The sequence below is a fragment of the Aspergillus vadensis genome, assembly GCF_003184925.1.
Source record: "Aspergillus vadensis CBS 113365 unplaced genomic scaffold BO88scaffold_1, whole genome shotgun sequence".
Classification (NCBI taxonomy): domain Eukaryota; kingdom Fungi; phylum Ascomycota; class Eurotiomycetes; order Eurotiales; family Aspergillaceae; genus Aspergillus; species Aspergillus vadensis.
Genome location: NW_020292039.1, coordinates 515,902 through 543,799, shown reverse-complemented (window position 1 = coordinate 543,799; position 27,898 = coordinate 515,902). Strand labels below are relative to the sequence as shown.

General features: G+C 50.4%; 10 protein-coding genes across 10 annotated transcripts; 4 read left to right on the top strand and 6 right to left on the bottom strand.

Moving 5' to 3' along the window:
• Positions 1-273: 273 nt before the first annotated feature.
• BO88DRAFT_5452 (CCR4-Not complex 3'-5'-exoribonuclease subunit Ccr4) lies at positions 274-2,919 on the top strand. Its single transcript, XM_025712956.1, has 2 exons — positions 274-1,430; positions 1,492-2,919. The coding sequence occupies exons 1-2, from the start codon at positions 368-370 to the stop codon at positions 2,676-2,678; spliced, it is 2,250 nt and encodes a 749-aa protein (XP_025568014.1). The 5' UTR covers positions 274-367; the 3' UTR covers positions 2,679-2,919.
• A 922-nt stretch (positions 2,920-3,841) lies between these two features.
• On the bottom strand, positions 3,842-5,448 carry BO88DRAFT_377209 (tRNA (adenine-N(1)-)-methyltransferase; the record flags this gene model as incomplete). The annotated part of the gene is made up of 4 exons (XM_025704395.1): positions 5,271-5,448; positions 5,035-5,181; positions 4,897-4,967; positions 3,842-4,825 (listed from the first exon to the last, which is right to left on the bottom strand). Exons 1-4 carry the CDS (start codon positions 5,374-5,376, stop codon positions 3,842-3,844), a joined length of 1,308 nt encoding a protein of 435 aa, XP_025568013.1. The 5' UTR covers positions 5,377-5,448.
• Positions 5,449-5,797: 349 nt separating this feature from the next.
• On the top strand, positions 5,798-7,208 carry BO88DRAFT_354285 (putative Phosphoserine phosphatase). The gene is made up of 7 exons (XM_025703670.1): positions 5,798-5,834; positions 5,966-6,074; positions 6,129-6,142; positions 6,209-6,285; positions 6,339-6,641; positions 6,698-6,846; positions 6,907-7,208. Exons 2-7 carry the CDS (start codon positions 5,987-5,989, stop codon positions 7,068-7,070), a joined length of 795 nt encoding a protein of 264 aa, XP_025568012.1. The 5' UTR covers positions 5,798-5,834; positions 5,966-5,986; the 3' UTR covers positions 7,071-7,208.
• Positions 7,209-7,636: 428 nt separating this feature from the next.
• BO88DRAFT_459468 (GATA transcription factor LreB) lies at positions 7,637-9,458 on the bottom strand (the record flags this gene model as incomplete). The annotated part of the gene is made up of 3 exons (XM_025711089.1): positions 7,637-8,110; positions 8,183-8,336; positions 8,412-9,458. The coding sequence occupies 3 exons, from the start codon at positions 9,456-9,458 to the stop codon at positions 8,064-8,066; spliced, it is 1,248 nt and encodes a 415-aa protein (XP_025568011.1). The 3' UTR covers positions 7,637-8,063.
• Positions 9,459-11,214: 1,756 nt separating this feature from the next.
• Positions 11,215-11,466, bottom strand: BO88DRAFT_448050 (uncharacterized protein; the record flags this gene model as incomplete). Its single annotated transcript, XM_025710415.1, has 2 exons — positions 11,215-11,232; positions 11,302-11,466. 2 exons carry the CDS (start codon positions 11,464-11,466, stop codon positions 11,215-11,217), a joined length of 183 nt encoding a protein of 60 aa, XP_025568010.1.
• A 5,644-nt stretch (positions 11,467-17,110) lies between these two features.
• Positions 17,111-18,974, bottom strand: BO88DRAFT_377197 (putative DNA repair protein Rad1; the record flags this gene model as incomplete). Its single annotated transcript, XM_025704394.1, has 5 exons — positions 18,756-18,974; positions 18,674-18,703; positions 18,536-18,590; positions 18,430-18,469; positions 17,111-18,298 (listed from the first exon to the last, which is right to left on the bottom strand). The coding sequence occupies exons 1-5, from the start codon at positions 18,856-18,858 to the stop codon at positions 17,111-17,113; spliced, it is 1,416 nt and encodes a 471-aa protein (XP_025568009.1). The 5' UTR covers positions 18,859-18,974.
• Positions 18,975-19,144: 170 nt separating this feature from the next.
• On the top strand, positions 19,145-20,616 carry gcnE (histone acetyltransferase GCN5; the record flags this gene model as incomplete). Its single annotated transcript, XM_025702556.1, has 5 exons — positions 19,145-19,163; positions 19,232-19,317; positions 19,381-19,434; positions 19,491-20,522; positions 20,596-20,616. The coding sequence occupies 5 exons, from the start codon at positions 19,145-19,147 to the stop codon at positions 20,614-20,616; spliced, it is 1,212 nt and encodes a 403-aa protein (XP_025568008.1).
• A 207-nt stretch (positions 20,617-20,823) lies between these two features.
• BO88DRAFT_448045 (short-chain dehydrogenase) lies at positions 20,824-21,573 on the bottom strand (the record flags this gene model as incomplete). The annotated part of the gene is made up of 1 exon (XM_025710414.1): positions 20,824-21,573. One exon carries the CDS (start codon positions 21,571-21,573, stop codon positions 20,824-20,826), a length of 750 nt encoding a protein of 249 aa, XP_025568007.1.
• A 2,030-nt stretch (positions 21,574-23,603) lies between these two features.
• Positions 23,604-25,102, top strand: rgsB (putative RGS domain protein (Rax1)). Its single transcript, XM_025712940.1, has 3 exons — positions 23,604-23,916; positions 23,981-24,707; positions 24,761-25,102. The coding sequence occupies exons 1-3, from the start codon at positions 23,762-23,764 to the stop codon at positions 24,995-24,997; spliced, it is 1,119 nt and encodes a 372-aa protein (XP_025568006.1). The 5' UTR covers positions 23,604-23,761; the 3' UTR covers positions 24,998-25,102.
• Positions 25,103-25,585: 483 nt separating this feature from the next.
• On the bottom strand, positions 25,586-26,921 carry BO88DRAFT_354267 (uncharacterized protein). Its single transcript, XM_025703669.1, has 2 exons — positions 26,482-26,921; positions 25,586-26,413 (listed from the first exon to the last, which is right to left on the bottom strand). Exons 1-2 carry the CDS (start codon positions 26,738-26,740, stop codon positions 25,689-25,691), a joined length of 984 nt encoding a protein of 327 aa, XP_025568005.1. The 5' UTR covers positions 26,741-26,921; the 3' UTR covers positions 25,586-25,688.
• Between the last annotated feature and the right edge of the window lie 977 nt (positions 26,922-27,898).

The window sequence follows — 27,898 nt, the reverse complement described above, 5'->3', positions numbered from 1 at the left end:
CCAACCTGACCTTGTTCCCAGGATTCTCAACAGACTTTCGTCGTCCGTCCTCTTGTGTCTCGGTCGCCCGACGCCCGCCGTATCGTTCAACCCTCGATCGCTTTCCCGATCTCGACCTACCCAGGACTGCATCTCGAAACCGTGTGCAACCAGCATTGGCGAAATTGCTGCGGTTGTGATTCCAGCCTATCCTTAGATTGGGGTGGTTCCGCTTCAGGACCCCATGTTGAAGAGAAGGAGAGAACGCATCCGATCCCCGACTCCTCTCTCTCCTGCCACCGCCGCCTCCCCGAGCCCAACCCTGCCAGCCTCAACCTATCCTAGGAACATTCAACCGATCGACCTACGGTCTCGTCTGCCACGTTAAATGGCAGATGGTACCTACAGGTTCCAGCAGCCTGGGGCCGGGCAGTTCTTCTTCCAAACACAAACGCAACAGCACTCTCACCAACGTCATCTCGTACGAAACGGGACAAACTCCCCCACTGGAAGACTAAAATTCAGTCACGACACTCCTTCTCCCTCACGTTCACCTCCGATCAACCAAGCTGCTGCCTTGAATCCATTCACGATGTATACACAAACCCACCAAGGGCAGCATGTCATGATGAATGGCGGCCAGGCCCACCAGCGATTTGGCATGCAGATCCCCAAGTTCCAATCGCAGAGCCATCACCCCCACCCCGCACAGCAGGCCCATCACCATGCCCATCACAACCAAGCTTCTCATAGCATCAATCACCAGCACAACTTCTCCAGTGGGGCATTGGCTGCCGCCACTCCGCACTTCACTCCCGGCCCCCTCCAGAATGGCGCTCATGTTAACGTGGACGAAGACATTGACGAGACCATGAACGAACATTGGCAGCAGCAACTTCAGTTGGCTGCGGAGTCACGGCAGGCAAGCTCCCCGCACTATTACGCCCGCACCGTCGCACAGCAAACCAAGGGTATTCAGATTGCGCCCAGCCAGCCTGAGCAACAAGAGAACGGGAGTGGCGATCGCAATGGCCTGGTGAAGTCCAAGCCTGCTCCTCGGCAAGGCTGGCATGCTCTTGATTTCGGCGGACAGGGTCTCCGCGCGCTTGCGACATCTTTGTTCCACTATACTTTCCTCGAGAAATTGTACCTCAATCACAACAAGTTGAAGACGCTCCCTCCCGCGATTGGCCAACTGCGGAAGCTCACCCACTTGGATCTGTCGGGCAATGATATTTCGGAGCTCCCCGAAGAGATCGGTATGCTCACAAGCTTGAAGCAGCTCCTCCTGTTCGATAACAATATTCGCACGCTTCCGTTCGAGATGGGTTATCTTTATAGATTAGAGATGTTGGGAATTGAAGGGAACCCTCTGAATGATATTTTGAAGTCTCAGATCATCAAGGAAGGAACTAAGGCCCTAGTCCGGTATCTGAGGGAAGAAATGCCAGGTTTGTGCTCACGACTCAAAACTCTCACCATGCACCTCATACTAACTTCGTTTCCAAAAAGTGCATCTTCCACCCCCGGATAGAGATTGGATCATCCTGGATGAGACCGCTAGCTCCTCCAACAGTTCCATCGAAAAGATTACCGTCCTTTCCCACAACGCCCTCTGCGACTCTTCCGCAACCCCGAGTCACTTCGGTTATACCCCGTCCCGTGTTCTTTCTTGGGAATTCAGACGCGAGCTTATCCTGAGCGAGCTGAGGTCACACGACTCGGACATTATCTGTCTGCAGGAAATCGATCAAGGCAGTTACAATGGATTTTTCCGGGAGCAGCTGGCTTATAACGATTACAAGGGTGTATACTGGCCTAGAGGTAGAGCTATGGGTATGCAAGAGGAGGAAGCGAAGTCGGTCGATGGCTGTGCCACCTTCTTCAAGGGAAGCAAGTTCATCCTTCTCGATAAGCAGATGATCAACTTTGGTCAAACAGCAGTGCGGCGACCGGATGCCAAGGGTCAAGATGACATCTACAACAGACTCTGGCAGAAGGATCACATTGCGGTAGTCATCTTCCTGGAGAACCGGCTGACAGGCTCCCGCTTTATCGTCGTGAACGCGCATCTTTACTGGGATCCTGCTTTCAAGGACGTGAAGTTGATTCAGACCGCCATTTTGATGGAGGAGATCACTAAGCTCTCCGAGAAGTACGCGAAATTCCCACCGTGTACCGACAAGACTGCATTCCGCTTCTCGGAAGCAGAGGGTGAATCAGACACTCCTCCGCCCGAACCTGCGCCGTCTGTGGAGTATGCCAGTGGCGATCAGATCCCGCTTTTCATGTGCGGTGATTTCAACTCGGCGCCTGGGTCGGCAGCGTACAACTTGGTCGCACACGGCCGGCTCACGGAGTCCCATCCGGACCTGGAGAAGAGGCTCTACGGCAACCTGAGTCGGGTCGGTATGACGCACCCGTTCAAGCTGAAGTCGGCGTACAACTCGATTGGCGAGCTGAGCTTCACGAACTATACTCCGGACTTCAAGGATATTCTTGACTATATTTGGTATACTTCCAACACACTTCATGTCTCGGCGTTACTTGGGGAGGTGGACAAGGATTATCTGCAGAAGGTGCCCGGGTTCCCCAATTTTCATTTTCCAAGTGATCATGTCGCATTATTTGCGGAGTTTACAGTTAAAGGGAAAAAGGGAAAGGTTGTGGAAGCGGATTTTGGGCCGCAACGGAATTGAAGGGACGGTGCATGTTGAATCTTACGAGACTGGTGTTTGTGTAGCCGGTTCATCTTGTTATCTCGGAATCTTTGGGGGCCTTTCGCGTGTCTGTGGTGTTAACTCTTTTTACTCTTTTCTTTCCTCTTACGCTATCATGCTCTTGTTGCATTTTGTTTCCTTTCTTCTTTTCTTCCTTCCATTCTTGTGAGTTTATTTCCTGCTTACTGCTGTCGCCCAGCGGACTCTCGTTCAAATGGAACTCTGCGTATCCATGCATCATCTTTGGAAAGTAGCCAGTCACATCGGCGCAGCAGCTTTGCTTTATCTCACGCAACACACACTCACACTCTCTCACGCTCTCTTTCTACTACTACTACGTTGTTCCTCCTCCTAGCTTTGGTATGTGTTAGGATCTGATTATGCCTTCTTCTTCTTCTTCTTCTTAACGACGATACTATTTTCTCTTCACTTTCCAACATGCTTTTCTCCATCTGTTGTAGATGAATCTCACGAACGGATTCTCTCTCTCCTTTCTTAAACCTTCTTCATCTCATCTCAATATTGTGCACTTAGGCGGGCGAATCGGTCTCATCTGTATCTCTGTGTGTGTATGTGCTCGTTGTATCCTTAGGCGACTACTACTACTGGTCGGCGGTCTTCTTTCACGTACGTGCCTGTTGGTTTGTTGGGCTTCGTTGGTTTGGGACTCGCTTGACGGTTATAGCTGAGCTTGTTGTTAGTTGAAATCTTTCTTCTTTTTGATGTAGAAAGAGAGAGTGGGTGGTTGATTTGACATTTTTTGTTGTTGTCGTTGTTTAGTATGGGGAATGGGGGGTGGTGGTAGTGCGTTTGTTATTAGTATATTTGAATCAGCCTGTTCTTATTTATCTCGTTGTTTTTATCTTATTAAGTCTCTTACGATGGGGGTTCTCTCTATCTATTTATCTAGGTTGTAGAATGTATTCCAGTGAGTGCATGTGTGTATGCTCTTATTGATTATGGGATGTGTTGTCTGGAGTCATAAGACAGTGATTGAATTTTGAGTAATAGTACATGAGGTAGATCTTTCTTCTATAATATGCATGTTATGGTACAAATGGGTATCCAAGAATACTGTAGGTAGGTAGGTAGGTAGGTAGGTAGACAAACCGCGTGACTTAACAAAGCTCAGCCAGCTCAGCTCAACTCCTCCGCGCATCCTCCTCTATCTTTCTCCAAATTCCAACAAAGCCACCGCCCACAATCCGCGCACCAACCTTTGGCCGGCACACAAGCACACTGTCTTCCTCCTTGGGCGTCTTCTCTTCAATAGCATCTGCAGATTCAGTCTCAACAGCACCCGCCTCGACGGACTCCTCCGAACCGGAACCCTCCTCGGTGGAGGAAGCCACCGACACATTATCCCGGGACTTCTTCACCGCGTGCCGGATATCCCATAGCCGACCACTGCTGATCCCGTTTCCGAGCTCGACAACCTTGTCCTGAACGAAAGGTAGTCTCTGTCGACGAATGAGGTCCACGCAGTCGCCGATCTGCGTCACGCTCGGCATGAAAACAGCTAGAATGCCGTCCCGCTTCAGGATCGAGGCGACGTGGGGAATCCGTAGATGCGCGGAGGGCATATCCAGAATCGCGTAGGAGAGGAACGGCTCAACTTCATCTTTCTTGAGCGAGGAAAGGAGGCCCGTCGGTGCGCGTTGTCTCTTTTGCTCTGCGATCCAATCCTCTACGTGCCCGGCATAGAAGTCGACATTGCCTGCGTAGATGCCGCGACGGAAACCCCGGACAATGCCTTCGGCGTGGACGGAGGATTTAGGCGTCACGTCGACGCTGTGGATGATTGCTTTGCGTTGGGAGCGCCAGGCGTCCCAGTTCTCCTGGTCGGGGTCCACGGTCGTTTCTGAAGCGCCATCTGCGGGCGGCTGTAACTTGCGGATCGAGACCTCGCCGGGTTTGGTGGGTAGGTATGTGACTTGCGAGCTTGGGGGGAGGGGGGGAGGAGTAGAGTTGGCGCCTTGGATGGCGCGCGCTAGGTGTAGGGTCAGGGAGCCGTGGCCGGTGCCGGATTCGAGGATTTCAAGGGGCGGTGTGTCTGTTCCTTCGGCTGGGGGTGCGATGTGGATGTCGAGGAGGGAAACGATGAGGTTGGCGTCTGCTGAGTAGATCTAATGGCATGCGTTAATGAGGAATTGGGGGTGGTCGTGGTCTCGTTGACGACGGTGTAGTAGGTCCGTACCGGCGTGACTAGACGGGGGGTCATGGCAACATATTCTTCGAGCGTAGGGAGGGAGAGTCGGTATTCAGGGCCTATATTCAATGGCGATTATTAGAATGCGCCCGGCTGGGTTGATATTGGAATGAGGAAGATACTGACCTTTCCGCGCCTGAACCAGATCCCGTACCCTCCGGCCGATGATGTTGTCGTGCTCCAATTGTCCGCGACGAGTGTCGGATTTATGACCCTTCCGCAAGGGTTTGCTTAGTAGCGGCGACTTGCCATGGACCACAACTCTATCTCCCTCTAAGTGGTGGATGTAATTTGTTAGTGTGGGATGGCGCGCAAACTGTGAACGAGCGAACGGCGTTCAGTCGAATAAAGGTGTGACATACCCCGAAAGACGGAGAAATTGGTGTCTATTGAGCGGGCATAGCGAGGGACAGGAGTGGAAGATGTTAAGCCTAGGGCTCGACGCAATGATTGCAGTAGACGAGCCATGGCGTGTAATGATTCGGAGGGAGTGATGCCCTCAATCAAGTGCCCGAGAAAGTATCGGCACCGAAAAGATCGAGCATCAAAAATTCGGGACTCGATTTGGAGACTCGCCGGGAAGATACTCGGTTCGGCTAGACCCAGAATGGTCAGAAAATTAGCATTAGACAAGGGAAATAAGACTGGCTCCACCGAAAAGAGGACAATTCCAGCTTTTAGTGTCGCGCTGGAAATTATGGGGAACTCCGCATGGGTCCATCGCTGGTGGTGATTGTCCCTCCTTTGCACTTGATCGAGTCTAGTCTCTCTGCTTTCTCACCGCGGGGTTCTTCTTCTCTTCTCTCTTTGCTTCTCTCTACTTGGATTCGCTCCATTTCTTTCTCAAAGTTCACGTCTTTTTCCTTCTTTTTGTTACCCTGATATCCGACCGATTTTATTTCCATCCCCTGCCGTCCTTGATTTAGGTTTGTTTCCCCTGTTCCATTTCTCAGGGACGGAGTTATTGCCGTCGTTTACTTCTGAGCATCACCCACACTTTTGCATGAAAAGACACTCCCTATATGTCAGCTGGTGCTGAAGTCTAATGCCGATACAGAAAAGCAACCAGGCCTTCATCATGACTGTTACCACGCTACCGTACATGAAAACGAACCCCAAGCTCATATTCTTCACCGATTTCGATGGAACGATCACCCTCGAAGACAGTAGGTACAGACGAAGTTCGCACAGCATGTCCACTAGCTAAGTACTCTATGCAGGCAATGATGCTATGGTATCTACCCTTTACAACCTACAAGCACCCCAGTAACCTTGCATGTCACTGACACTTGGTCGCAAGATCGATAACCTTGGCTACGGGCGCGCAAAGCGCCGTCAAGGCAATGAGGCCGTCCTTGAGGGCACCATGAGCTTCCGGTATGTGAATACAGACAGCATATGTAGACACCTTGCTAACTACTAGTGCGAAGTGACGCTTTTCGCGACATGTTGGACAGCATCAAGACCCCCTACAACGAGTGCATCGAGTACCTCAAGAAGAACATGAAGCTGGATCCCTACTTCGTGGAATTCTACAAATGGTCCAAGGAGAACAACGTCCCGATCGTGGTGTTGTCTTCCGGCATGATCCCAGTCATCAGCGCCCTCTTCGAGACGCTTTTGGGCGGCGAGCCGGACGACCACCTCTACATCGTTGCCAACCAGGTTGAGAGCCGTGATGGCAAGGACATCAACTCCGAGGGGGGCTGGCAGATCAAGTACCATGACGATAGGTAAGGAAAACTTCTTGGAACCGGTCGCTGGGCCAGAACTGACGTCATACTGCTAGCCACTTCGGCCACGACAAGTCCCTGGAAATCAAGCCCTATGCCGCACTGCCGGACGGTGTGCGCCCGACCTTGTTGTACGCAGGAGATGGCGTGTCCGATTTGTCAGCCGCTGCAGAGACGGATCTTCTGTTTGCCAAAAAGGGCAAGGGTACGTTTACCAGAATCTGACATTGAGGTTTGCATTCCGTAGTTACTGACTCTCTTTTAGATTTGGTGACTTTCTGCGAGCGCGAGAAGATTCCGTTCACACTATTCGAGAGCTGGGAGTCGATCCTCGCTACGACTAAGGATATCCTGGGTGGCAAGGTTTCCGTGAAGGAGGTTGCTCAGGATGGACTGACTGCAGTCCATGAGGGAGCCAACAAGAACTGATGCGGTGCAGCTAAAGATAAGATATCATTCTTTCATGCTGTTAGATATAGATCGCTTGAGTATATACGCACCAGGGACATAGTACTAGTTTAGACACCATGATGATTAGATGGATTAGTTAATAGAAGTGATGATTTGCATATCAACAGGCGCTATTTGTATTCATCCCAAACGGGTTGCTAGTGTAGGGTTCTAGGTGACTACTAGTCAATCATATTTGGAGGAGTTGGTCACTGCCAATCCCACCCTAATTAGCTCTACAATATGGCCGACTGAATTCTCAAAGAAATTAGCTTCGAGCTGAACATACTGTGTATAGTAGAGTAACAACTAAGATAGCTAGGAAACAAATGGTATTGCAGTCTCTCAGGACTAGAGAGGAGCGTTGGAAATACTTTCTATTCGTTTAGAGGGATCCATACTATGGTACTTTAGAGCCCTATTCCCTGCTTATACTTGACGACGAGTTAAGACTGATAGTATACTGACTTAAACTAAACTCTGGTGTCAAATGATTGTAACTCCTCTATCTACTTTGGTTCTTTCTATCCGGATATCCTATCGTATCCCTACATCTACATTTTCAAGACTCGAAACTATACTATCCTGCGCACGTGTATCACGCGGAGTTCATTATAGTTGTAACTTATGTTGCAATCTGAGCTGAATATAGTTCGAGCGAGTCGGGCATAAAGTCATGATATCTGCTCACTTCAGAAGAGAAGAGCATAATAAAATGGTAGGTAGTAGGTCAAGAAGAAGTGCAAATGCTGTGACAGCGCAGCCGCTAAGAAAAATGTGCTACCGAGGAGAACAAGAAAAAGCACAATGCACAAAGGAGTACATAAGCAGGGGTATCCTCGCAGGGGTAAATTGGCCCCTTCTGGCAAATGCAACAGCAGCAAAGCAGTAGAAAGTAAATGACAATTCATACAAATGCAAGCCCCACCTTATTCCTTTTCCTTTTCTTTGCGTTTCCCCTCCCACCAACTACTACGGTCCTGAATCCTGGCGCTTTTTCTCTTTCTTGGCCCAACGTACTGATCACATTTCAATGTCAGTACTGATACGGAAGTTGTCTAGTCAGATGATCAAGGAGGGGGAGGTCTCACATCCACAAGCGTTACACAGAGTCTTCGGTCCTTCCGGGCCTTTCCTCCACTCGGGTGAATCCGACGTCCCGCAATCCGTGCACATATACTCGCCTTTCATTCTTTTCTTCCTGTCAACGGCCTCTGCAGGATTCTTGGGTTGTGATTGCGGTTGCTGCTGCTGTTGCAATTGTTGCTGCTGTTGTTGGTCGCTTGGAGGAGCCGCCGCCGCAGCAGAACCGGCAGCAACGGTATTCGGCTGCTCCGTATCACAACGAATCAGACGGCCATGACGGACTCCCGTACTCAATCCCTGTGATCTTTCTCCTTCTCCGTAGTACAAACCCGTCATAACCTCGATCCCGTCGATATGGGACATGTCTTCAGTCTGCGGCAACCGATCCCCAACCTGCTCCAGAAATGATCGCGAATCGGCGTCGTCCGTATTAGTGACTGTGTCGGATGATTCGTTCTCCTCTCCAGACACTGATGTATCTCGTTGCGCAAACGAGGTCTGTGTCGTTGATACATACGTCTGGCGCGTTGTTGTCGTGGTAGTGGTGCTGGTCGTCGTTGTTGTTGACGTCTGCCCTGGTCTTAAATTCAACTCCTCTTCTTCCTCTTCCTTTAATTGGGCTATGCGCTGGTTCAGCCGGATGTTCTCAATCTTATGTTCCAGAAACGAATCGAGTAACTGTGAACCCCGTGTGGGGTATGGTCGACAGACAAGAAATATCCCTTTACAGACTGTCTTCTGTTGTTGCTGCTGCTGGGATGATTCTGCGGTCGCAGAAGGAGACCCGGTCGTCATTAGGTGTGGATGGCCATGCGCCTCTAATAGACAGGAGCTACTGTCAGGCCTACACAGCCGGAAGTGACATCGGATTTCGCGTCCAGTTTTGATGCACTCATCCAATTCGTGGCCTAGGATAGGCTTGTCGTCTTCATGGACGAAACGGGAAAAATCGCTTTGTTCTAGCATGTGCGATTCAATCCCCGTCACCTCGGAGCATGATGGTGACGCGTATAGAACCTGCCCATCGTGACTGAGGAGAAGGAGCAGGTCTTTCAGTTCGTCTAGTACCCGTGCAGACCAGCCGTCATTGTTGGTGCCGGCAGGGCCTATGTCGGGGGTGGGGTGGTGGGGGTTGCTGGTTCCCGCTGGCGCTGTAGTAGTTGTAGGTATGGAAGTAAAAGCAGGGACTGTGCTTGTGATAGTGGCAGGAGTCGTTGAAGTGGTAGCAGCAGCAGTAGCGGAAGCAGAGAGCTGAAGCAGATTAGCGGCGCCGCGGCTCATCGAGCGAGGAATACTCCGCGCGTCCATGCTATACGGGGGCCCCGGTGGTTTTGAGTTCGACACTGGGGCTCGTAGACCATATGCCTGGGACGGAGTCTGGTTCTGCGCCACTCTTCGTCCTTGATGGAATTCGAGTTCCATCGCTGGGCTGCGCGGGGATCAAATCGATCGATCGCCGGGGTGGTGGGGACTCTTCTTCCCGGGGGGTAAAAATCTCGATAGGGTTCCCTATAAAGAATATGATACAGAAAGGAATTGGGAGGAGGTAGAGAGCGAAGGAAGAGAGGGTAAGTGAGCAGTGTTTCTTGGACTTTTTCTGGACATGACCGCGGTGGTGAATCCAGTAGAGCTGTCAATTCTTGTACTTTTGGCCGGCCACATCGTCATTGGTATCGCACCGACACGCGGGATCCACTGCGGCTGCCAATCAAATCCGCCGATGGGGCTTCCCGGGGATTTCCGCACAATCCGGGCTGCTGATTGGTGGGTTGTTGCGGCGTCGGGAAACTTTCAGGTACCGCTGTACAATACAGGTCGGTATGTCTGTATGATTGCTGCAGGGGGCATCCCGGTCGATGCTTCATTGCTTCAAAGTTGGGTATTCTTGCTGCTTCGCTTGCGATACCCCCATGGGTTATCCTGGATTTAATCCCTCTTGACTGGCCCTCTACTCCTACTCCTTTCCTGTCACGATCACCTCATCCCTGAAGCATACATCATCCTGCGTGGTGTGGTGTGGGATTATCTTGTCAAGCACGGGTTGACTATCTGGCTTCCGTTAGATCCGCTAGGGACGTGCATCGCGTAGCGCCGCCATCTACTAATTTTAAATATCGTGGGCTGATATCAGGCATCAATATTAGATGAAACTATCCACTATCTATCGACTATTTCGACTATCATCCCCTTGAGGAGCCTGCAATCCGCATTTGCCTTCATTTAATTCTCCGTGGGATATTCACACCGAACGCCCTTTACAATCCATCCCGCCTTGAAAGAACATGCAAAGCTGGGAAGCTGCAGATGCTAACGGTCACCCGTCTGTGCAATTGCAGATGTCAGACCACACCGCACCCACGCGAACGGGTACGTTGGACTCTGTTAGGTGCTGGTGGAGATGGCCTAGAGGATTAAGCGAGCCCAGGCGCAGACCAGACCCGGAATGTCCTACCGGCGGGATGATCCCCTGTCTTGGGGAGTCTAATACAATGCTCTATTATGTTCTTCCTTCCAGCCTTACAAAGGATGAATGCACTTCCCACTTACGCTACTACTGATGACGAGCTACTACGCAGAGCATGAGACGGTCAGATATGGCTAACACAAGAGTACCCTTTATATCCCATATAAACCTGTGTGCTACAGTATCAGATGGTTCATTAACAAATCTAATCTGCTGCGATTGACTATTTGGCAAGAGATTTCAATGTGAAGGTCCTACCAGAGAACCTGAGAACCACAATTACTGCCGTCACTATTCCAGGATCCTTCCACATCTTCTGAGACCGAGACCATCACTAGCCAAGCCCCACCGTCTACCTTGTTCGACACGTCAGAAGCAACTACGACATGCACATGGAGGAACGTAAGCTTGGCGGCCGCTACTTTCCAAAGACAACATCAGCTTTGCTGATGCACCACTCAGCTGGAAGATCTTACTTACCATTAATTCACAACTAGTATTTGCACCGGCACCTCAGTCCATGATAGTGACAACCACAGAAATGATATTCTTTATCATGGCAATTGCACACTTTCAAAACGCTGCACCTGCCTTCGCAGAAACGGTAATTCTTGAAGTCGGTTAGCATTGACCCCACCAGTCAAATAGGATGGTATTTACAGAGTTCAACTCTTCCTCGACATCTGTGGTGGCCATGGACATGCCATTACCGTCGACATCGTTGAAGGCCTCGTTAGGGTTATTGATGGCCGCAGTACCAATATTCCCAGCAACTACATCATCGGCGCTGGCAACTTCGGTAGGGTTGGCAAAAGAAGTGGCCATGCTAGCCTTAAAGAAGGGACAGGACAAGAACAAGAGAACGATGTTGTTCTTGAAGCAAAACATCCTGTAAGGAGGTAATCTGGCATAGTATCTGAAGGCGAGTGGACTAGGGTGGTTCGACGAGCAGATAGGTTTGAGAGAAGAGGGCTTTGAACCAGAGAAGGCTGGAAGGTAAGGTGAGCCTTTTGTATGTGACACCTAGTGTTCGCATCATCAATCCTATGTGCACTTGAGTAACCGCTCTAGCCCAAAAAATCTACAGTCAATATCATCATAGTTGTTATGCCCGCTATTTACATCTGAGGCACAGCCTCTTGAACCTAAAGGTACGTGCAACACGGGATACAGCGAAGGGGTAGGGGTATCAACACACAATCCATTAGTCTTTGCATTGCCCGATTCATTGTTGTCGAATAACATGAAATACCCCGAGATAGAATTGCCAGTGATTCATCTGTTGCAGCCATCCTGATATCAAGTAGCTTAACGCAGGCATACTGCACAGGGATATCCTCTGATCATTTGCGTACAGAGATTTCAGCAGGGACTTCATCCCATAGCCCATGTAGTCAACTTACCCCTGGCTCTTCCACCCAACCAAGAACGGAGCGTCCGTCCCCAATAGTTCCACGAAGAAGTACAGAGTCCCTCCAAGGAAGGGAAAGCATGCCCCTTAAAAGAAAGTATCAGCAAGCCACAGACCATCCAATCACCTCTGCCAAAGCATCTTCCAGCCACAGCATTAAGCGCCCCCTACCCCATCCCATCCTAGTGGTGTTCTCTAGAAATCATATACATCCCAAATCAATATCCCCCACCCCCCAACTGACCGCCCATACACGTGACCTCGCGCCGTCTCCCCGCGTCGACTGACGCGCCGATCCCAAGCGCAGCTGCTTGCTATCTATCCGGCACGCTTTCTTTATCCCGAGTGGAGAAAGAATATCACGGGGAAGGTGTGATTTGCAGGCCTGCTACCTACCCTTACGCATCCGTGGAAACGGACCGGGCCTTTTCTTCTTTATTTTGTTACCTTCCATTGTGAAGTGACGTCTTCCATAATGTGAGATTTCGTTCTGCATCCGGCCACAAACATTCTTTACTAATCAGTCCGTCCGCAGGTGTAAGTTCCGCGGAGGTCGTCTGAAAGATCGAGGGTACTAACTATCGGGGGGTTTGCTTGTCGCAGCGAAGATAGATAAGTTGTCGATATTGGGGTGAGTGCTTTTTCCCCCCCCTGGTTTATTTGGATGGAGAGATGTATAGGAGTGTTTTGCTGACAGTTGCTTGTGATGGGCTCTAGTGTTCGGTCGTTCGATAATACGCGCAGCGAGACCATCCAGTTTCACACGCCGCTTACGTTGATTGTTGGGTATAATGGATCTGGAAAGACGGTATGATGGATGGTATATGATGGTATTATGGAGGTTCTCAGGCTAATGGAGTTGGGGGCAGACAATCATCGAGTGTCTCAAATATGCGACCACCGGCGATTTACCGCCCAACAGCAAGGGTGGTGCGTTCATCCACGATCCGAAGGTACGCGATTCTATAAGTTATGGTATTGAGTAGAATGGACAGTCGTGCTGAGTTATTATGGCAGCTATGTGGCGAGAAGGAAGTCCTGGCCCAGGTGAAACTGTCCTTCAAAGGCACGTCAGGCGCGAAGATGGTCGCTACGAGGAGTCTACAACTCACAGTGAAGAAAACAACACGGCAACAAAAGACACTAGAGGGTCAGCTGTTGATGGTTAAGGATGGTGAGCGGACGTCTATTTCCTCCCGCGTGGCGGAGCTGGATCAGATCATGCCTCAGTATCTCGGTGTATCCAAGGCGATCCTGGACTCTGTTATATTCTGCCATCAGGACGAGAGCTTGTGGCCGATGAGTGAACCATCGGTGCTGAAGAAGAAGTTTGATGAGATTTTTGAAGCTATGAAGTATACGAAGGCGATCGACAATATCAAGTCCTTGCGGAAGAAGCAGAATGAGGAGCTTGCCAAGTACAAGATAATGGAGCAACATGCCAAAGAGGATAAGGAGAAGGCTGACCGTGCAGAGAAACGATCAATAAAGCTTCAGGACGAGATCGAAGCTCTGCGCGAAGAAACACACCAGCTCTCTCAGGAAATGCGCCGGGTGGCTGAACTTGCTGATAAGGCGTGGAAGGAGTCGGAAAGTTACTCTCAGGTCTTGGGTGCGCTTGAAGGAAAGCGCATCGAGGCCAAGAGTATCCAGACGACTATTGATAATCTCAAGAGACACCTAGTTGAGCTAGACGACTCCGATGAGTGGCTACAGTCGAACTTGGAGCAGTTTGAGTCAAGGCAGCTTCAGTACCAGCAGCAGGAAGAAGCCAAGAAGGAGAACTATATGGAGCTCAAGGAGCAGATAGAACAAACTCGACAAAGACTGGGTGTCAAGCAAGCAGAGTATGGCAAGTTTGAGAACGACAAAGCCAACTTCGAGCGCCAGGTTGAGCGGCGACAGAGGATGACGAAAGAGGTCGCTCGAGCGCACAATATCCGTGGTTACGATAATGTCGAGGACCAGGCAGACGTTGACGAGTTCATGCGGAGAGTGCGAAAAATCCTGAAAGATCAAAACCTGGCACTGGAACGGGTGAAGAAGGAGGCGCAAAGTGAACTACGTGACGTCCAGGCAACCCTTAACCAGATCGGACAACAGAAGTCTGCGCTACAGGAAAGCAAAAACGCAGCCAAGCGACAGATAGCCTCGAATGATAGGGAAGCAGCCACCTACCAAGGAAAACTCAACGAGATCAACGTGGACGAAGGCGTCCAGGCTGCCCTGGAGTCGAACATTGAAGACATCGGATCTCGTTTGGACCAAGCCAAGGAGCGCGCACGATCCGCATCTTGGGACAAGGAGATTCAGAATGTGAACTCACAGATCCGCGAACTTGAGGATGAGAGTTCGCGCTTGAATACCGAGCTCATCGAGGCAACAAAGAAGGCTGGTGATTTGGCTCGATTAGACCACCTCAAGAAGGAATTGAAGGAACGGGAGCGCGGATTGGAGACGATGAAAGGAGCTCACGGTGAACGACTGGCAAAGTTTGTAAATGCCAACTGGAGCCCTGAGTCTCTAGAGCAGGACTACCAGCACGTCATAGAGGAGGAATCCAGACATGTCTCTAGGGCAGAGCGCGAGCGTGATGGAGTCAGCAGAGAACTCGAGCAGGTGGAGTTCAAAATGAAAGGCGTCAAGAAAACATTAAGTCAGCGACAGAAGGAACTCAAGGAGTGCATCAAAGAGATCCGCGATGCCGTCGATGACGAACCGGAAGAATACCCCGAGATTCTGAAAGAGCGTCAAGCCCAGCTCGATCTTGCCAGGAAGGACGCTGAACAATACGCCGGAGTCAGCAAGTACATGGCTGACTGTCTCGACACCGTGAAGTCGGCAAAAATGTGCAGATTGTGCATGCGGACTTTCCGAACTGATAATGAGCTACAGACCTTCAAGAACAAGTTAGAGGGGTTAGTGAAAAGAGCGAAACGGGTGATGGAGGATGACGAAATACCCCGTCTCGAAGAGGACCTTAATACCGCCCGCGAGGCCAGCACAGCCTATGATACCTGGTGTCGGCTGAAGCAGACAGAAATTCCAGATCTGGAGAAAGAGGAAGAAGAGTATACTGCTCAACAAGACAAGCTCTTGAGCCAATTAGAAGAGAACGACAAGATGGTCAGCGAAAAGGCCGATAAGAAGAAGGACGTCGAGTCATTGTCAAAGACGGTCAATACTATTGTCAGATACGACAGTGAAATCAAGTCCATACGCTCCCAGGTCCAGGACTTGTCTTCGAAACAGCACGATACGAATGCCTCTCGTACACTGGAAGATATTCAGGATGAAATTGCGGGATATGGCGAGAAGTCTAGAGCCTTGAAGAAGACTCTGTCGAAACTCACTCATGACAAGGAGCAAACATTGTCTGAGATGAACCAATTGGAGCTGCAACTTAGAGACGTCAAGAGCAATCTCGACAACGTGAAATTCAAGCTCGAGCGAAAGGCAGACCTCCTGGCTCGCATCGAAGAGTACAAGAACCTCAACAACCAACAACGCGAAGCCATTGCAAAGGCGGACAAAGAGATTGAAGATCTCACCCCTGAACTTCTCAAGGTCCAAGCCAAGTACGACGATATCAGCCAGCGTGCCGAAGCGCGTGAAAAGGACATGCAGCAGGAGATATCCCACCTCTACGAGAATGTACACCAACTTGAACTGGCAAACGAGGAGATCGACGCCTACAACGAGCGAGGCGGCCCTCATCAACTAGAGCGCAGCAAGCGTGAACTGCAAAGCATCGAGAACGAGATCAGCAATCTCGAAACCGAGCAAGCCAATATCACTAAAGAGATCAATAAGATATCTGCTCAACTCAAGGACAGCGAGAACACCAAGCGCCAATACGCCGATAACCTGACATACCGCCAGGCGACCCGATCTCTGGACGCAGTCACCGAAGAGATCGAGCAGCTGGCGGCGCAAAACGCCGAAGTCGACCGAAGCCGCTTCAAAGAAGAATCCGAGCGCAGAGCACGAGAACACAACGCGCTCGCCGCCAAACAAGCCAGCAAAATGGGCGAGATGAAAGGAAAGGACGACCAACTGATGCAGCTCCTCGCAGACTGGAATACCGACTACAAAGACGCAGCAGGCAAATACAAGGAAGCGCACATCAAGGTGGAAACAACCAAAGCCGCAGTGGACGACCTAGCACGCTACGGTGGTGCCCTCGACAAAGCCATCATGAAATACCACGGGCTCAAAATGGAAGAAATCAACGCCATCATCAGCGAGCTCTGGCAAAAGACCTACCGAGGCACTGACGTCGACACGATCCTCATCCGCTCCGACAACGAAAACGCCAAGGGCAACCGCTCCTACAACTACCGCGTCTGCATGGTCAAACAAGGCGCGGAAATGGATATGCGCGGCCGCTGCAGTGCCGGTCAAAAGGTGCTAGCAAGTATCATCATCCGACTTGCTCTTGCGGAGTGCTTCGGTGTCAACTGCGGCCTGATTGCTCTTGATGAACCCACAACGAATCTTGACCGTGATAATATTCGCTCGCTTGCGGAATCGCTTCATGACATCATCAGGACCAGACAGCAACAGGCCAATTTCCAGCTTATTGTCATTACTCACGACGAGGAGTTCTTGCGGCATATGCAGTGCGGTGACTTTAGTGATTACTATTATCGGGTCTCGAGGAATGAGAAGCAGAAGTCGATTATTGAGAGGCAGTCTATTGCTGAGGTATGTTCCCCCCCTCCAACCCAAGCTCTTTTACCGTATATGTGAATCATATTCGGGGTTATGAAGTGAAATTTCAGGACTAATGTTGTCTTGTTCAGGTGATGTGATGTGGTCACTCTTCGAATTCGAGTTTCCGTTTATGGCCTGAATTGCAGGCCCCGCCATCTGGGAAGGAAGAGAGTGATTTGATCAGCGATCTTATAGATACGTTCTATGTATATTACCTGGTATTTGGTATGGTTAATGAGCATGAGGCGGCGTTGGGGAATCTAAAAAGAACACTATATTGCTTTTTGACATTGAATATGAAGTCCACTATATAGACCCAAAGCATATGCTATCTAATACCACTCACTCCAAATCATCACCCTCCTCATCATCCAGCAGCGGCACAAACCGGAAGTCCACAAACGTCACAACAGGCGGCGGACCACCCTTGAGCGGCCGTACACCACCAGCCCCATTAGCATCAAACTCAATCATAAATTGAAGACTCAATACACCTTGGCGATCTCCACGAATGCTCACTTTATTAGCCACCGCCATAGCACGCGCCGCCTTCTGGATCAGCGCGAACTTATAGTTCTGCTTGAGACGCGACCCCATCGACGACGGCGGACTGACAAGGAACGTCTCCGTGACCGTCGGCGCAAGTTTAGCTTTCTTCGCACGGGATCCTTCATCAACTGAGCCTCTTGCATCGCCCCCCGGACCATTAGCCCCGCTATTCTCGACGGAGAATTCTACAGATGACTCGCTGAACGAGCCTCCGGTGCCAGAGAGAGCGAAGAATGGTTCGCGGGTCGCGGACGCGGAGATCTTCAACACCGAGGGACTCGTAGCGGCTAGTTCTGAGATGGCGTTGTGAAGCCAGGCAGAGCGCATGATGATCTTCATGATGATGGCATCTCGTTGCAGAGGGATGTCGACTTCGCTGCCTTCGGTTTCGTAGGTTGTTAATTCGCAGGTGGTTTTGACGCCCGTCTCTGAGAGAGTGATGCTGAGGGGGGAGCCTTCGCTGGTGTAGCGGATTGTGCAGGAACGGTCTAGGAGTAAGGATGGGGCGGAGAAGGCTCCAGGTCCGGATGGGTGGGTGGGTTGGACGCTGGATGCTCGACCGGCGTTGGGGTTGGTGGAGGAGTCGTTGGTGCCGAAGATCTTGAGGGTTTCTAGGAGGGCGGATAGCGAGACGACGAAGCATGGGTAGTAGGTGGAGGGGTCGGAAGTTGTATCGTCGTCGTCATTGTCGTTGTTGTCTGTTGTCCCTTGGTTTGGCGTGGCTGGTGGGTTGAAAGTGTAGCTGGTGAAGAGGGCCTTGTCGAGGAATGCGAGACCTTGGATGACTCGCATCTCTTCAGCGGAGAAGCGGATTCCATCTGGGGTTATTTGCACCGTGGCCCTGGATGCGAAGCCGATGCATTGGAGGAGAGTGTAGAGGTGGTGGGCATTGCTGGAGACAGCAGTGAAGATGGGTTCCGTGTCCGTCATGATGGTTTGGAGTGGAATTGGCTTAAGCACGACAGAGTAGAGACCCGAGAGCTATGTTAAGATAGAGAGCTGAAGTGTTGAAGAGAACTTTGGTGATTATAAAGGTAACGATATGCTTCGTTTCAAACTCTCCAGTGTATGGTACATGGGTATCTGGGAAACAACTGGAATTATTCTTAAACGTAGACCCCAACGGCACAGATCATGAATACGGCTCCGAAGCTGGACGGAGAATTTGTTAGCGATGGTTGATAGGGTGGCTGTTGTTAGGGTAGATCTGTGGCTTACCCAAACGCCAAAGATGCCGGGACTCCGAAGGAAGCGATGCTGAGGAAGGAACGATCTGCGCAAGTTGTAAGTATATGGTTGAGACAAGAGTACAAGACATTTCATATATGGAAATGATCTCTGGTGCGGTGTACTGACTCAAACCGAAAAGTCCAGTGAGGATGAAAGCTGTTGTAAGTTAGTAAAGTGTTTGGAGTGTGAGAGGTCGGGACCGGCTCACCAGCAAGTAGTAGACTGAAGCCGACAAAGAACTGGCTGTCTTTAGAGACTGGGGGAGTATACGGGCTCGCAGAAGCTGCCTGCCAGACTTCGTTCAGAGACATGAGGGCTTGTGAGATGCGCTTAATTTCAATGGCTTGTGTATAAAGGAGAGAAGACGGTTTAAAGAGAGGAAATGCGAGGAAATGAGGAGAAGAAGGAGAGGGAGCTTCCCTCAAGCTGTCGTCGTAATGCCATGGAGCCCAAACTAGTAATTGGTTATCTGGCTTGACGGCCGCGGATCAACTTCTTCCCGTTCCGCTCCCCGTATCGCGGCCGCAGCTCGTGTGGAGAGAGTCGCTGAGGTTCAAGACGCTTTCGTCTAGAAGTCATCAAAGTTCCTCGCGCATCATGCCTGCAATCACAGATAGTAAGTATTTGATGCCGAGACACGTGTCTTCGCGACTATCTTGGTCTATTTGCTAATGTCAGGTCCAGGTGCCAAACGGAAAGCATCGGAGGAGGCGCTCTCCCCAGATTCCCACAAGAAGGCGCGCACTGACTCTCCCGAGAGGGAACCCAAGGTATGTTGCATGATATCCTCGCGGTTGTCTGGACATGAAACTAATGTACTGTGCCTACCTTAGACCGAAGATGACCTCCTGGATAAGCCACCGAGAATCGTTCCCTTCCCGGAGAAGGTAAGCCCTCAATCCCGCAACCCGCCCGAGCTCCGATGACGCTGACTCCACGGTAGCCTGCAGTTCTCGAGGAACGCCGGGGCGATATCGAGTTTCGTGTAGTCAACAACGACGGATCTCGCGACAGCTTTGTTGTCCTTACAGGCCTCAAATGTATCTTTCAAAAACAGCTTCCGAAGATGCCTAAAGACTACATCGCGCGATTGGTCTATGACAGGTCGCATCTATCCTTGGCCATCGTCAAACACCCGTTGGAAGTCGTGGGAGGCATCACATACCGACCATTCAACAGTCGCAGGTTCGCCGAAATCGTTTTCTGTGCCATTTCGTCCGACCAGCAGGTCAAAGGATACGGTGCGCACTTGATGTCCCATCTCAAGGATTACGTCAAAGCCACATCGGACATCATGCACTTCCTCACATACGCCGATAATTACGCCATTGGGTACTTCAAGAAACAAGGGTTCACTAAAGAAATAACACTCGACAAATCAGTCTGGATGGGATACATCAAGGATTATGAGGGTGGTACAATCATGCAGTGCACCATGCTACCTAAGATACGGTACCTCGAGGTTGGCCGCATGCTTCTGAAGCAGAAGGAAGCCGTACACGCAAAGATTCGGGCTTTTAGTCGCTCACATATCATTCACGCACCCCCTAAGGAATGGAAGAATGGTCCGTGCAAGATTGACCCATTGAGTATACCGGCTATCAAAGAGTCGGGATGGTCACCGGACATGGATGAGCTAGCACGTCAACCACGCCACGGACCCAACTACAACCAGCTACTACATCTTCTTAACGATATGCAGAACCACAGCGCGGCATGGCCATTTACTCAGCCAGTCAATCGCGATGAGGTTCCTGACTATTACGAAGTCATCAAGGAGCCCATGGACCTGTCAACCATGGAAGAGAAACATGAGAAAGACATGTATCCGACGCCACAAGACTTCATTAAAGATGCTATGTTGATATTTGATAATTGTCGGAGGTACAACAACGAGAACACGCCCTATGCAAAGAGTGCCAATAAACTAGAGAAGTTCATGTGGCAACAGATACGAAATATCCCGGAGTGGTCGGTGAGTATTGGAACCTAATTCTTCTTCTTGGATGCCTATACCTTTCTTGTTCGCGATCGCTAACATGACACAGCATTTGGCCGACGGGCATTGATACTAGCGTACTCTGTATGTTGGAGTTCTTTGAAGGCGTTTCCGTGGCGTGAACAAATACCCAGGCGTGGTGAACATGGTGCATTCTAGCTTTTAGCCTGTCTCTTCTATTGATTTCGTGTTTCAATAATTTCCGACAATACTAGACACATTGATCGGTCGCAGCCATGCTCAGAAACGTTTGCTTATTTGCCCCTTACGCGCTACCTTACCAGCCAAGGCTCCATTGTTCGTCAGCGACGAACGTCCCACTCAGTTTCTCCGGGTCGCCTTCTGTTGCAGCGCGCACAATGACCCTGGCCCCGTCACTTGCTTCCTTGACTCCTTGGCCCCCGTTGATACTGGTGCGGCAGTAGCCTGGGGCAGCCGCAACGACGGCGATATTCTCATCAGCCAGCTTTACCGCATGAGCGACGGTGATCATATTGACCGCTGCTTTGCTACTGCGGTAGTCGGGTATGAAATAGGTCTTTGCGCTAGCCGGGTGATCCTTGTGGCCGGCTCTGCTGATCAGACCCTGCCCGGACGTGACATTGACAATGCGGCGATCGGGATACGTTGATGCACGCAGCAATGGGAGGAATGTATCCATGACAACCACGATGCCAAACACATTGACGTCGAAAACTTGCCGGTATTGCTCGCGCAGGGTAGTGGCGGGTGTCTGCGCAATGCCCGCGTTATTGATCAGGATGTCCAGACGTCCGAATGTTTCCGAGACGGTCTGCGCAGCTGCAGCGATGGACGCATCATCTGTCACATCGATGGTAATGGGTGTGAGAGCTGATTTGTCCACTGCATCCGATTCCAGCTCCTTGACTGCAGCTTCGGCCTTAAGTATTGTGCGTGCGCCGACTAGCACATGGAACTTGCTTGAGCTAGCTAGCTGCTGTGCCACGGCGAAGCCGATGCCTTGATTGGCGCCGGTGATGAGAACGAGGACTTTGGAGGTCGTCATGTTTTTTGCATGGAATAGTTGAGATGATAGTTGAGATGATAGTTGAGATGATAGTTGAGATGATAGTTGAGATGATATCAATCTGCGAGAGCTGATTATGTCTGGATCCATTGGGATTTGGGATCCTTGATATAGTTATTACTGTCCGTAGAAGTCCGAACCCCGAATCCGTTAACTCCGTTACATCCTCCTAAGACCTCTTCAATAAGCACGGCTTGCCCGACTGTCCCCCTAATCGCCGAAGCATCTTTAGTATAGTAATATACTGGGTAGAAGAAGTGGCGAGTTCAACTTGGTAATAATTAACACATTTAGTATTATTTTGACTCATCATTATCATATGAATACTGTATAATCTGTTCATTGGATATTTGAAGGACTCGTTCGACGCAAAATGTCCAGTACAGACGCAAAGCTGGAAAATGTCCAGTACAAACACAAAGCTGCAATTCTCTATGAACCCCGTCAATCGAGGAAGGTGCAGAGATAAGACCGGTCGATTAGAAACCTCCGTAAGTATGTTGGAAAGATTCAGCTGACCATGAAGGAGTTACCATTTCAAACCATGGAGGTCTGACATGTTAGAGAGTTTGGACTGAAACCTTAGCCTTGGCGTTAGCTTAGAAGTATCGAAGAAGCTATTTGGCAATTTTTCTGGATAGTAAGCAGGGACATGAACATAGCGGTGAAGAGTAAGTGTAGTTATTTCATTCCCTACTTATGCAATATGCCTGCTACTCTATGCTATCTAGTTCGGTGTAGGCAATACAAAAAAAAAGGCACCATAAACAATGATATCATTGAGTAACCTTAAAACGAAAGATTAATAGAAACGGGGGTGTTTCACTGGGCTTATCATCGGCACGATTTTCATCATTTGCCGTCCCGGTTTTTTAAATCTAATTAATTATTTGCCCAGTGCACACATAAAGCAAAACACTCGTTTTTGGGGTGGCTTGCAGGAGAATAACGGTCCAGTCCATGACCCGCCCCCGGGCAAAATGGACATTGTTCGAGATTTTAATTATTATTATTGTTAAATATAGGACACAGATTGCAGATTGGAAGGTAGTCGGAAGGAATAAAAAAAGAATAAAAAAAAAAAATTGCTGTTTAGTCTTGTTTGCCAGCCACGGCCCTGCAATAATCACATATTATTATGGACCGACCGAGAACCAACGGTGCGGATCCGCCGTGGGTTGCTTTTTTTGGGTGGGATGGATGTGGATGGAGTAGATGAGACCAACAGAAGGGTTGCAGAGGATGTAGTAGTGCCGTAATTGAGGTGACTGGAGAGGGGCGGAGTTCTTTTCCTGCATTACAGAAGACATTGTATTGTATTTTCCATATACTGGACTCAGAGAAAAGGAGAAATCATCCTCTCTCTACTCCGTAGACAGTAAGCAATCATCATCATCATCATCGGCTAGTAGTCTACCCCTTGGCGAGTGTCAAAAGATCCAAAAGATCGGCCGTAAGTGGAACCAGGTCATTTCGGGGAAACATTAATGCGAGGAACCATTGCTGGAAAGGGAGTGGGGACTCAGGCACCTCCCTCAGGCATCACGAATCAACGAACTGGTTGGTCTCCCAAAGCACAAACTAGTCAGTCGTCTTTTCGCCCGTCGCTGCGTGTCTGCGGGCTGGCCATCCACACCCTTTCCCTCGCTTTTACCCTTGGCTTCGTCAATCTCTTTCCCCTCCTCTTTCGCTTTCGCTCTTGTTGCTGCCTGTGAATCCACTTCCCGAGCCTCTCCTGGATGGCTTCTGTCGCAACTTCCTGACCTCTCCTGCAGTCGGTCGGCTGTTTTGTTTACTGCCTCGGAATACGTACCTTACGACCTTCTGCAGGGCCTCCTGGCTTGCACATAGGCCTCAATTCGTCCCCGTATCGCTGCGATCCCATGCTCAACTGCCGAACTCCAACTGTTTGACCGTCCTTCTTTTTTTATCGTCGCGTCTCGCCAGCCTTTTCCTCGATCAGCTACAGACATAACACGCCGGATCCCTTCCCAATTGCTCTTTCGACTCCTTTGTCAAACCCCGTCCCTAAATCCAATCCGACGTTCGCTCGTTCCCCTTTTCGGCCCCTCATCGCGGCGCAGCTCCTTTGAGCCTGATTCAGGAAGAGTAAAAAAAATTCAAAACCTACCCTTCAGCAGGAGAGATTCCCAACATTCGTTCCATCATGGCGTCGCCCTCTCTTTCGAGCTTGGAGCAGCGCAATCGCCTCCCCACGCTCTTCGAGGTCCTCAGTCGCCGGACCCTCGCTCCCGTCGACCTGTTTTCCTTCTATATCTATATGCGGGATCAACAGCGCTCAGTGGATTATCTGGACTTCTGGTATGCTTGGGAAACATTTTGTTACCTGCTGGAGGGCTGTTAATAACCCATGTCTCTATTTTAGGCTCGATGTCTCGCAACACATGTCCCTCTGTCGTCATTACGTTCGGGAACTACGTCGGTCCGTTTTGGTAGCTACGCCTGATCTTGAGAAAGCCGACAGCAAAGGATCTTCCGGGGCATTGGATAATTTCGAGCATTACAACGACATCCCACTCGTTGAAGCTGGTCCCTCCAATTCACGCCATGGATTAAACGACGTCGGCGACCGGGATGCCGACCAGAGACTGTCTGCATTTCTCCGCTCTGAAGGTCAAACATCCGGACACTCGCCTCAAAGCAGCCTTGGTTCGCAGAATGCTGCTCGCACCACATCGAATGAGCTGCAACCTCGGGACAGTTCTGGGACTCGGAATGACTCGCCTTCGCCAGGCCATACGGTGGCACGTGCCGATATTCGCGCCAGCGCAGAGAAGATCCTCTACACGTACCTGCTTCCGGGGGCAGAGAGAGAAATCGTTCTTCCCGAGGAGATGGTATCCGGCATCATCAATCTCATTGAAGACGATGGCAGAGATGATCCTGAAGTATTCGATCCGGCGAAAGACTATGTCTTTCAGGCAATGGAGCGCGACGCTTTTCCAGGGTTCTTGCAGGCCAAAGCTTTGGGAAATCTGGTCCCCTTGACGATTCTCGCACGGCTCGCGTTTGCCCTAATTAGCTTCGGTGGAGGCTTCTGGGGCGCGTTCTACGTGGTCCTCCGGGATAAACCACGGCATATCCGTTGCTGGGTAAGTAGCTTATACATATCCACAGGCCTGATATCCTACTAACACCTAGTCAGTTGATCTTGCCTTTTGCCATTGCCTCTTACTTCATCGTCTCGTACCAGTACAAGATTGACCCGGTCATGGCGTTCCTCGGCTACAGCGAGTACACGTTCATGAACTGGTCGCCGATTCGCGAGCCATACGTGCGCAAATTGCTGAACAAGCGGGCCACGGCCACGGCCATGATCGCCTTCTTTGTCGCCGCAGCGTTGAGTATACTGTTCATCTTTGTGCCCGGTACTATGCTCTAATCTCCGTAATATTGCGTATACCCTTGCCGATTTCCATTTCGAAATCTGTTTCAATTTCTACGGCCGCGTGATACCGCTTTTGGGCAGCATATATGTGCATCTTGATTCTTTCTGAGCGTTAGCCAGCGATCTTGCTTCTTGGGTCCAATTCAGCGCATGGATACAGAGAGAAGTTCTTCCTCCCCGATGACCTCGGGGATTCTCTTAATATGAGAAGGGGCAGATACCCAGTGCTTGGAGCACCAGTGATGGCCGCTCATGCCTCTGGTCCCATCGCATATGGGATTTATACCTACCAACTATCCATGGACTGGCGTGATATACCAGATCCGTCGGGTCACGACGTTCATTTCACCAACACCCTTCACCCTGTGTATATTGGGTTTTTCTTTCATTGTTTATTTACCTTTCTACATAATACCCCTCATCTGCTGGATTTGCATGTACGTTAAACGATTTCTCTGAGGCTTTGGTGTTGTGGTTAGTCCACGGTAATTAGATTCTATTATTATGATATATTGATGCCATATTATGTTGGACTCTAAGCAGGACCTAGATGAACTTTCATGTTCAGTTTCGCATACTCGTAGATTACATAGGAGATTCTTTCGAAGACTCGAAACGCTACCATGCTATTCGCTGTAATGGGAATCACGCCTATAGTAATAGGACCACTACCGTAGGTAAATAACTATGATTTCTTCCCCAACACCCGCTTAGGATGTCTAGCCGGCCCCGAAGAAGCACCACTACCACCACCACCCAACCTCACTCCAGCCCCATCATCAATATCCATCCTAGATCCCCCGCCCCCCATCCCATCCCCTCCTTCAAGTCCATGCTCCCAATATCCATCATCATCATCAAACTCATCCGCCGCAAACTCCCTCTTGTTCCCCCCAATCACCCCACCACCCCTACCTCCCTGCTGCCAACCCCCACCACCACCTCCTCCCCCGCCGACCTTCTTCTCCTCCATCTTAGCCCCCCACCCAGCAAGCGCTTTTTCAAACAACACCTCCTTCTCCCGCTCCTCCGCTCTCCGTCTCGCCGACTCCGTCTTAATCCGCAATATCTCGGCCTCAATATCCCCAATCACATCCCCGCAGCGCGTCTCCCACGCCGTCAGAATATCGATCATCTTACCCAGCGACTGGGGCTTCACGTCCCGAAGCGGCGCCACGGAAGTGACATTCACAGTAGGCGGGGTGGAAGCGGGCGATAGCCGGGCGGTGATCAGCGAGGCGTAAATGGCTTTTGTGACGAGGGATTCCAGCTCCGAGGGTTGTGTGATGTTTAGGGCCGTCATGAGGGAGCTGTAGGTTAGGGGGGTGGTGGTTGTTGAGAGGGTGAGGAGGGAGAGGAGTCGGAGTTTGAGGGTTTGGGCGTCGTTGAGGGGCGGGAGGTTGGGTGTTGCTGTTGCGGTTTAGTCAAAGGACATTATTACGTCGGAAGAGGTGGGAGTTCGAGGGAGAAAGGCTTACATTGGTAGTCTTGCCATGTGCCCCAGGCGAAGATCTCTAGCAGAGTCAGGTAGCTTGCATATTCGGCTGGGGTGTTGGGGTCCCGGAGGGATTGAATGGCTGGGGTGGTGAGAAGTTCGGCGAATACGTAGGTGTTTGGGTTGGAGGTTGCGTTGGTGATTAGGTTCGTGATGAAGCGTGGGGAGGTCGCGCTGTTGGCGGTGGCGAGGTGGATGAATGGTTGGAGGGCTTCGAGGGCCCGGGTGTGTATTTGGTCCATTTTGTGGTGGTGTTGTTGGTGGTTGTGAGGTGAGGATGAGGGGGTGTGTGGACAGTTTGGGGGGTTCGGTTGGTAAGGTGGATTGAGGTTGTAGGTGGGTATGTGTATCACTGTGCGGATTATGGTGATGAGTGTTCCATTAGTTGTGGTACTGTGGAGGGTGGTAGTGGTGCTGATGTTGTCGATGGTGAAAGTGATTAGTATGATGGTATGGGAGGAGCAATGATGTCTCGCCCTGTGTTTGCATTAGATGCAAACAATGACATTCAATTGTATGTTTAAATGGTGATCTTGTCTTCTGGAATCAATGACATTGTCGGCTTCCATTTCGGTTGATGACTCTGCTCATGATGGCTGTAAAGGATTAATCACCTCACTGCTAGCTATATTACAGTTGATTTACTACAGACAAGTCCGTCTTTCAACTCACCTAGTCGGCTACTTTCCATATAATCGAAACGAAGCCGGTTCGGTGCCAAGTGTTTCACCCCCAGACCCTTCAGTCCTTGTCTGAGTTTGATATCCCATGACAGCTGCTACTAGGATGGAGCATATAATAAGCATGATGCTTCTCGTGTCGCAGCATCAGACGTGGTCATTTCCCTGGCAGTCTGGGCGAAAGGTCTGGGTATATCCCTTCATGGAGAGGGTTCACACCAGAGCCCGTGTGCAGGACAGATAAGCAACCGTTAGATGGGTAGTACAGGCCAGATAGATAAGTGCTAGTGCATGCGTGGGTGGCTTATTGAGCTGGAACGGACAGCTCAGCTGATACTATGCGATCTTATTGACAATATTACTGCATAGTAGATTTTGACTCGCACATACCGAAAAGTTCATCCGAAAGGTGAACGAACCATGAACACGGTATTGAGTACTGAGTTCAATACCTACCTCTACAGTAAGTATACTACGAGTGGTCCCCCGAGAGCAAGCAAGTGGCCCCAGCCTTCCAAATGCCCTGAAGCGGCAATGTTGCCCGATTTAGAGAAGAAAAACTCACGTAAGTCCGCGGGGCGGCGGAGACAACCTGACGCCATCCACTGCGTATTTTTCTGTTAGCGCCATCGTCGCGGTGGGTTGGGATGCGCCTGGCATCATTCCTCCAGACTCGATCTAATCTTAGTCTGTGGTTGAATGGGATTCCCGCCGCCTGGA

Bases quoted from the DNA above. Each gene is read 5' to 3' on its own strand.
- BO88DRAFT_354285 (XM_025703670.1), top strand. From the start codon at position 5,987: ATGACTGTTACCACGCTACCGTACATGAAAACGAACCCCAAGCTCATA. The intron at 6,286-6,338 runs GTATGTGAATAC...ACTAGTGCGAAG, and splicing joins GAGGGCACCATGAGCTTCCG to TGACGCTTTTCGCGACATGT. The intron at 6,847-6,906 runs GTACGTTTACCA...ACTCTCTTTTAG, and splicing joins GTTTGCCAAAAAGGGCAAGG to ATTTGGTGACTTTCTGCGAG.
- BO88DRAFT_354267 (XM_025703669.1), bottom strand. From the start codon at position 26,740: ATGGACCAAATACACACCCGGGCCCTCGAAGCCCTCCAACCATTCATC. The intron at 26,414-26,481 runs GTAAGCCTTTCT...AAACCGCAACAG, and splicing joins CACATGGCAAGACTACCAAT to CAACACCCAACCTCCCGCCC.
- BO88DRAFT_5452 (XM_025712956.1), top strand. From the start codon at position 368: ATGGCAGATGGTACCTACAGGTTCCAGCAGCCTGGGGCCGGGCAGTTC. The intron at 1,431-1,491 runs GTTTGTGCTCAC...GTTTCCAAAAAG, and splicing joins TCTGAGGGAAGAAATGCCAG to TGCATCTTCCACCCCCGGAT.
- rgsB (XM_025712940.1), top strand. From the start codon at position 23,762: ATGGCGTCGCCCTCTCTTTCGAGCTTGGAGCAGCGCAATCGCCTCCCC. The intron at 23,917-23,980 runs GTATGCTTGGGA...TCTCTATTTTAG, and splicing joins GTGGATTATCTGGACTTCTG to GCTCGATGTCTCGCAACACA. The intron at 24,708-24,760 runs GTAAGTAGCTTA...ACACCTAGTCAG, and splicing joins CACGGCATATCCGTTGCTGG to TTGATCTTGCCTTTTGCCAT.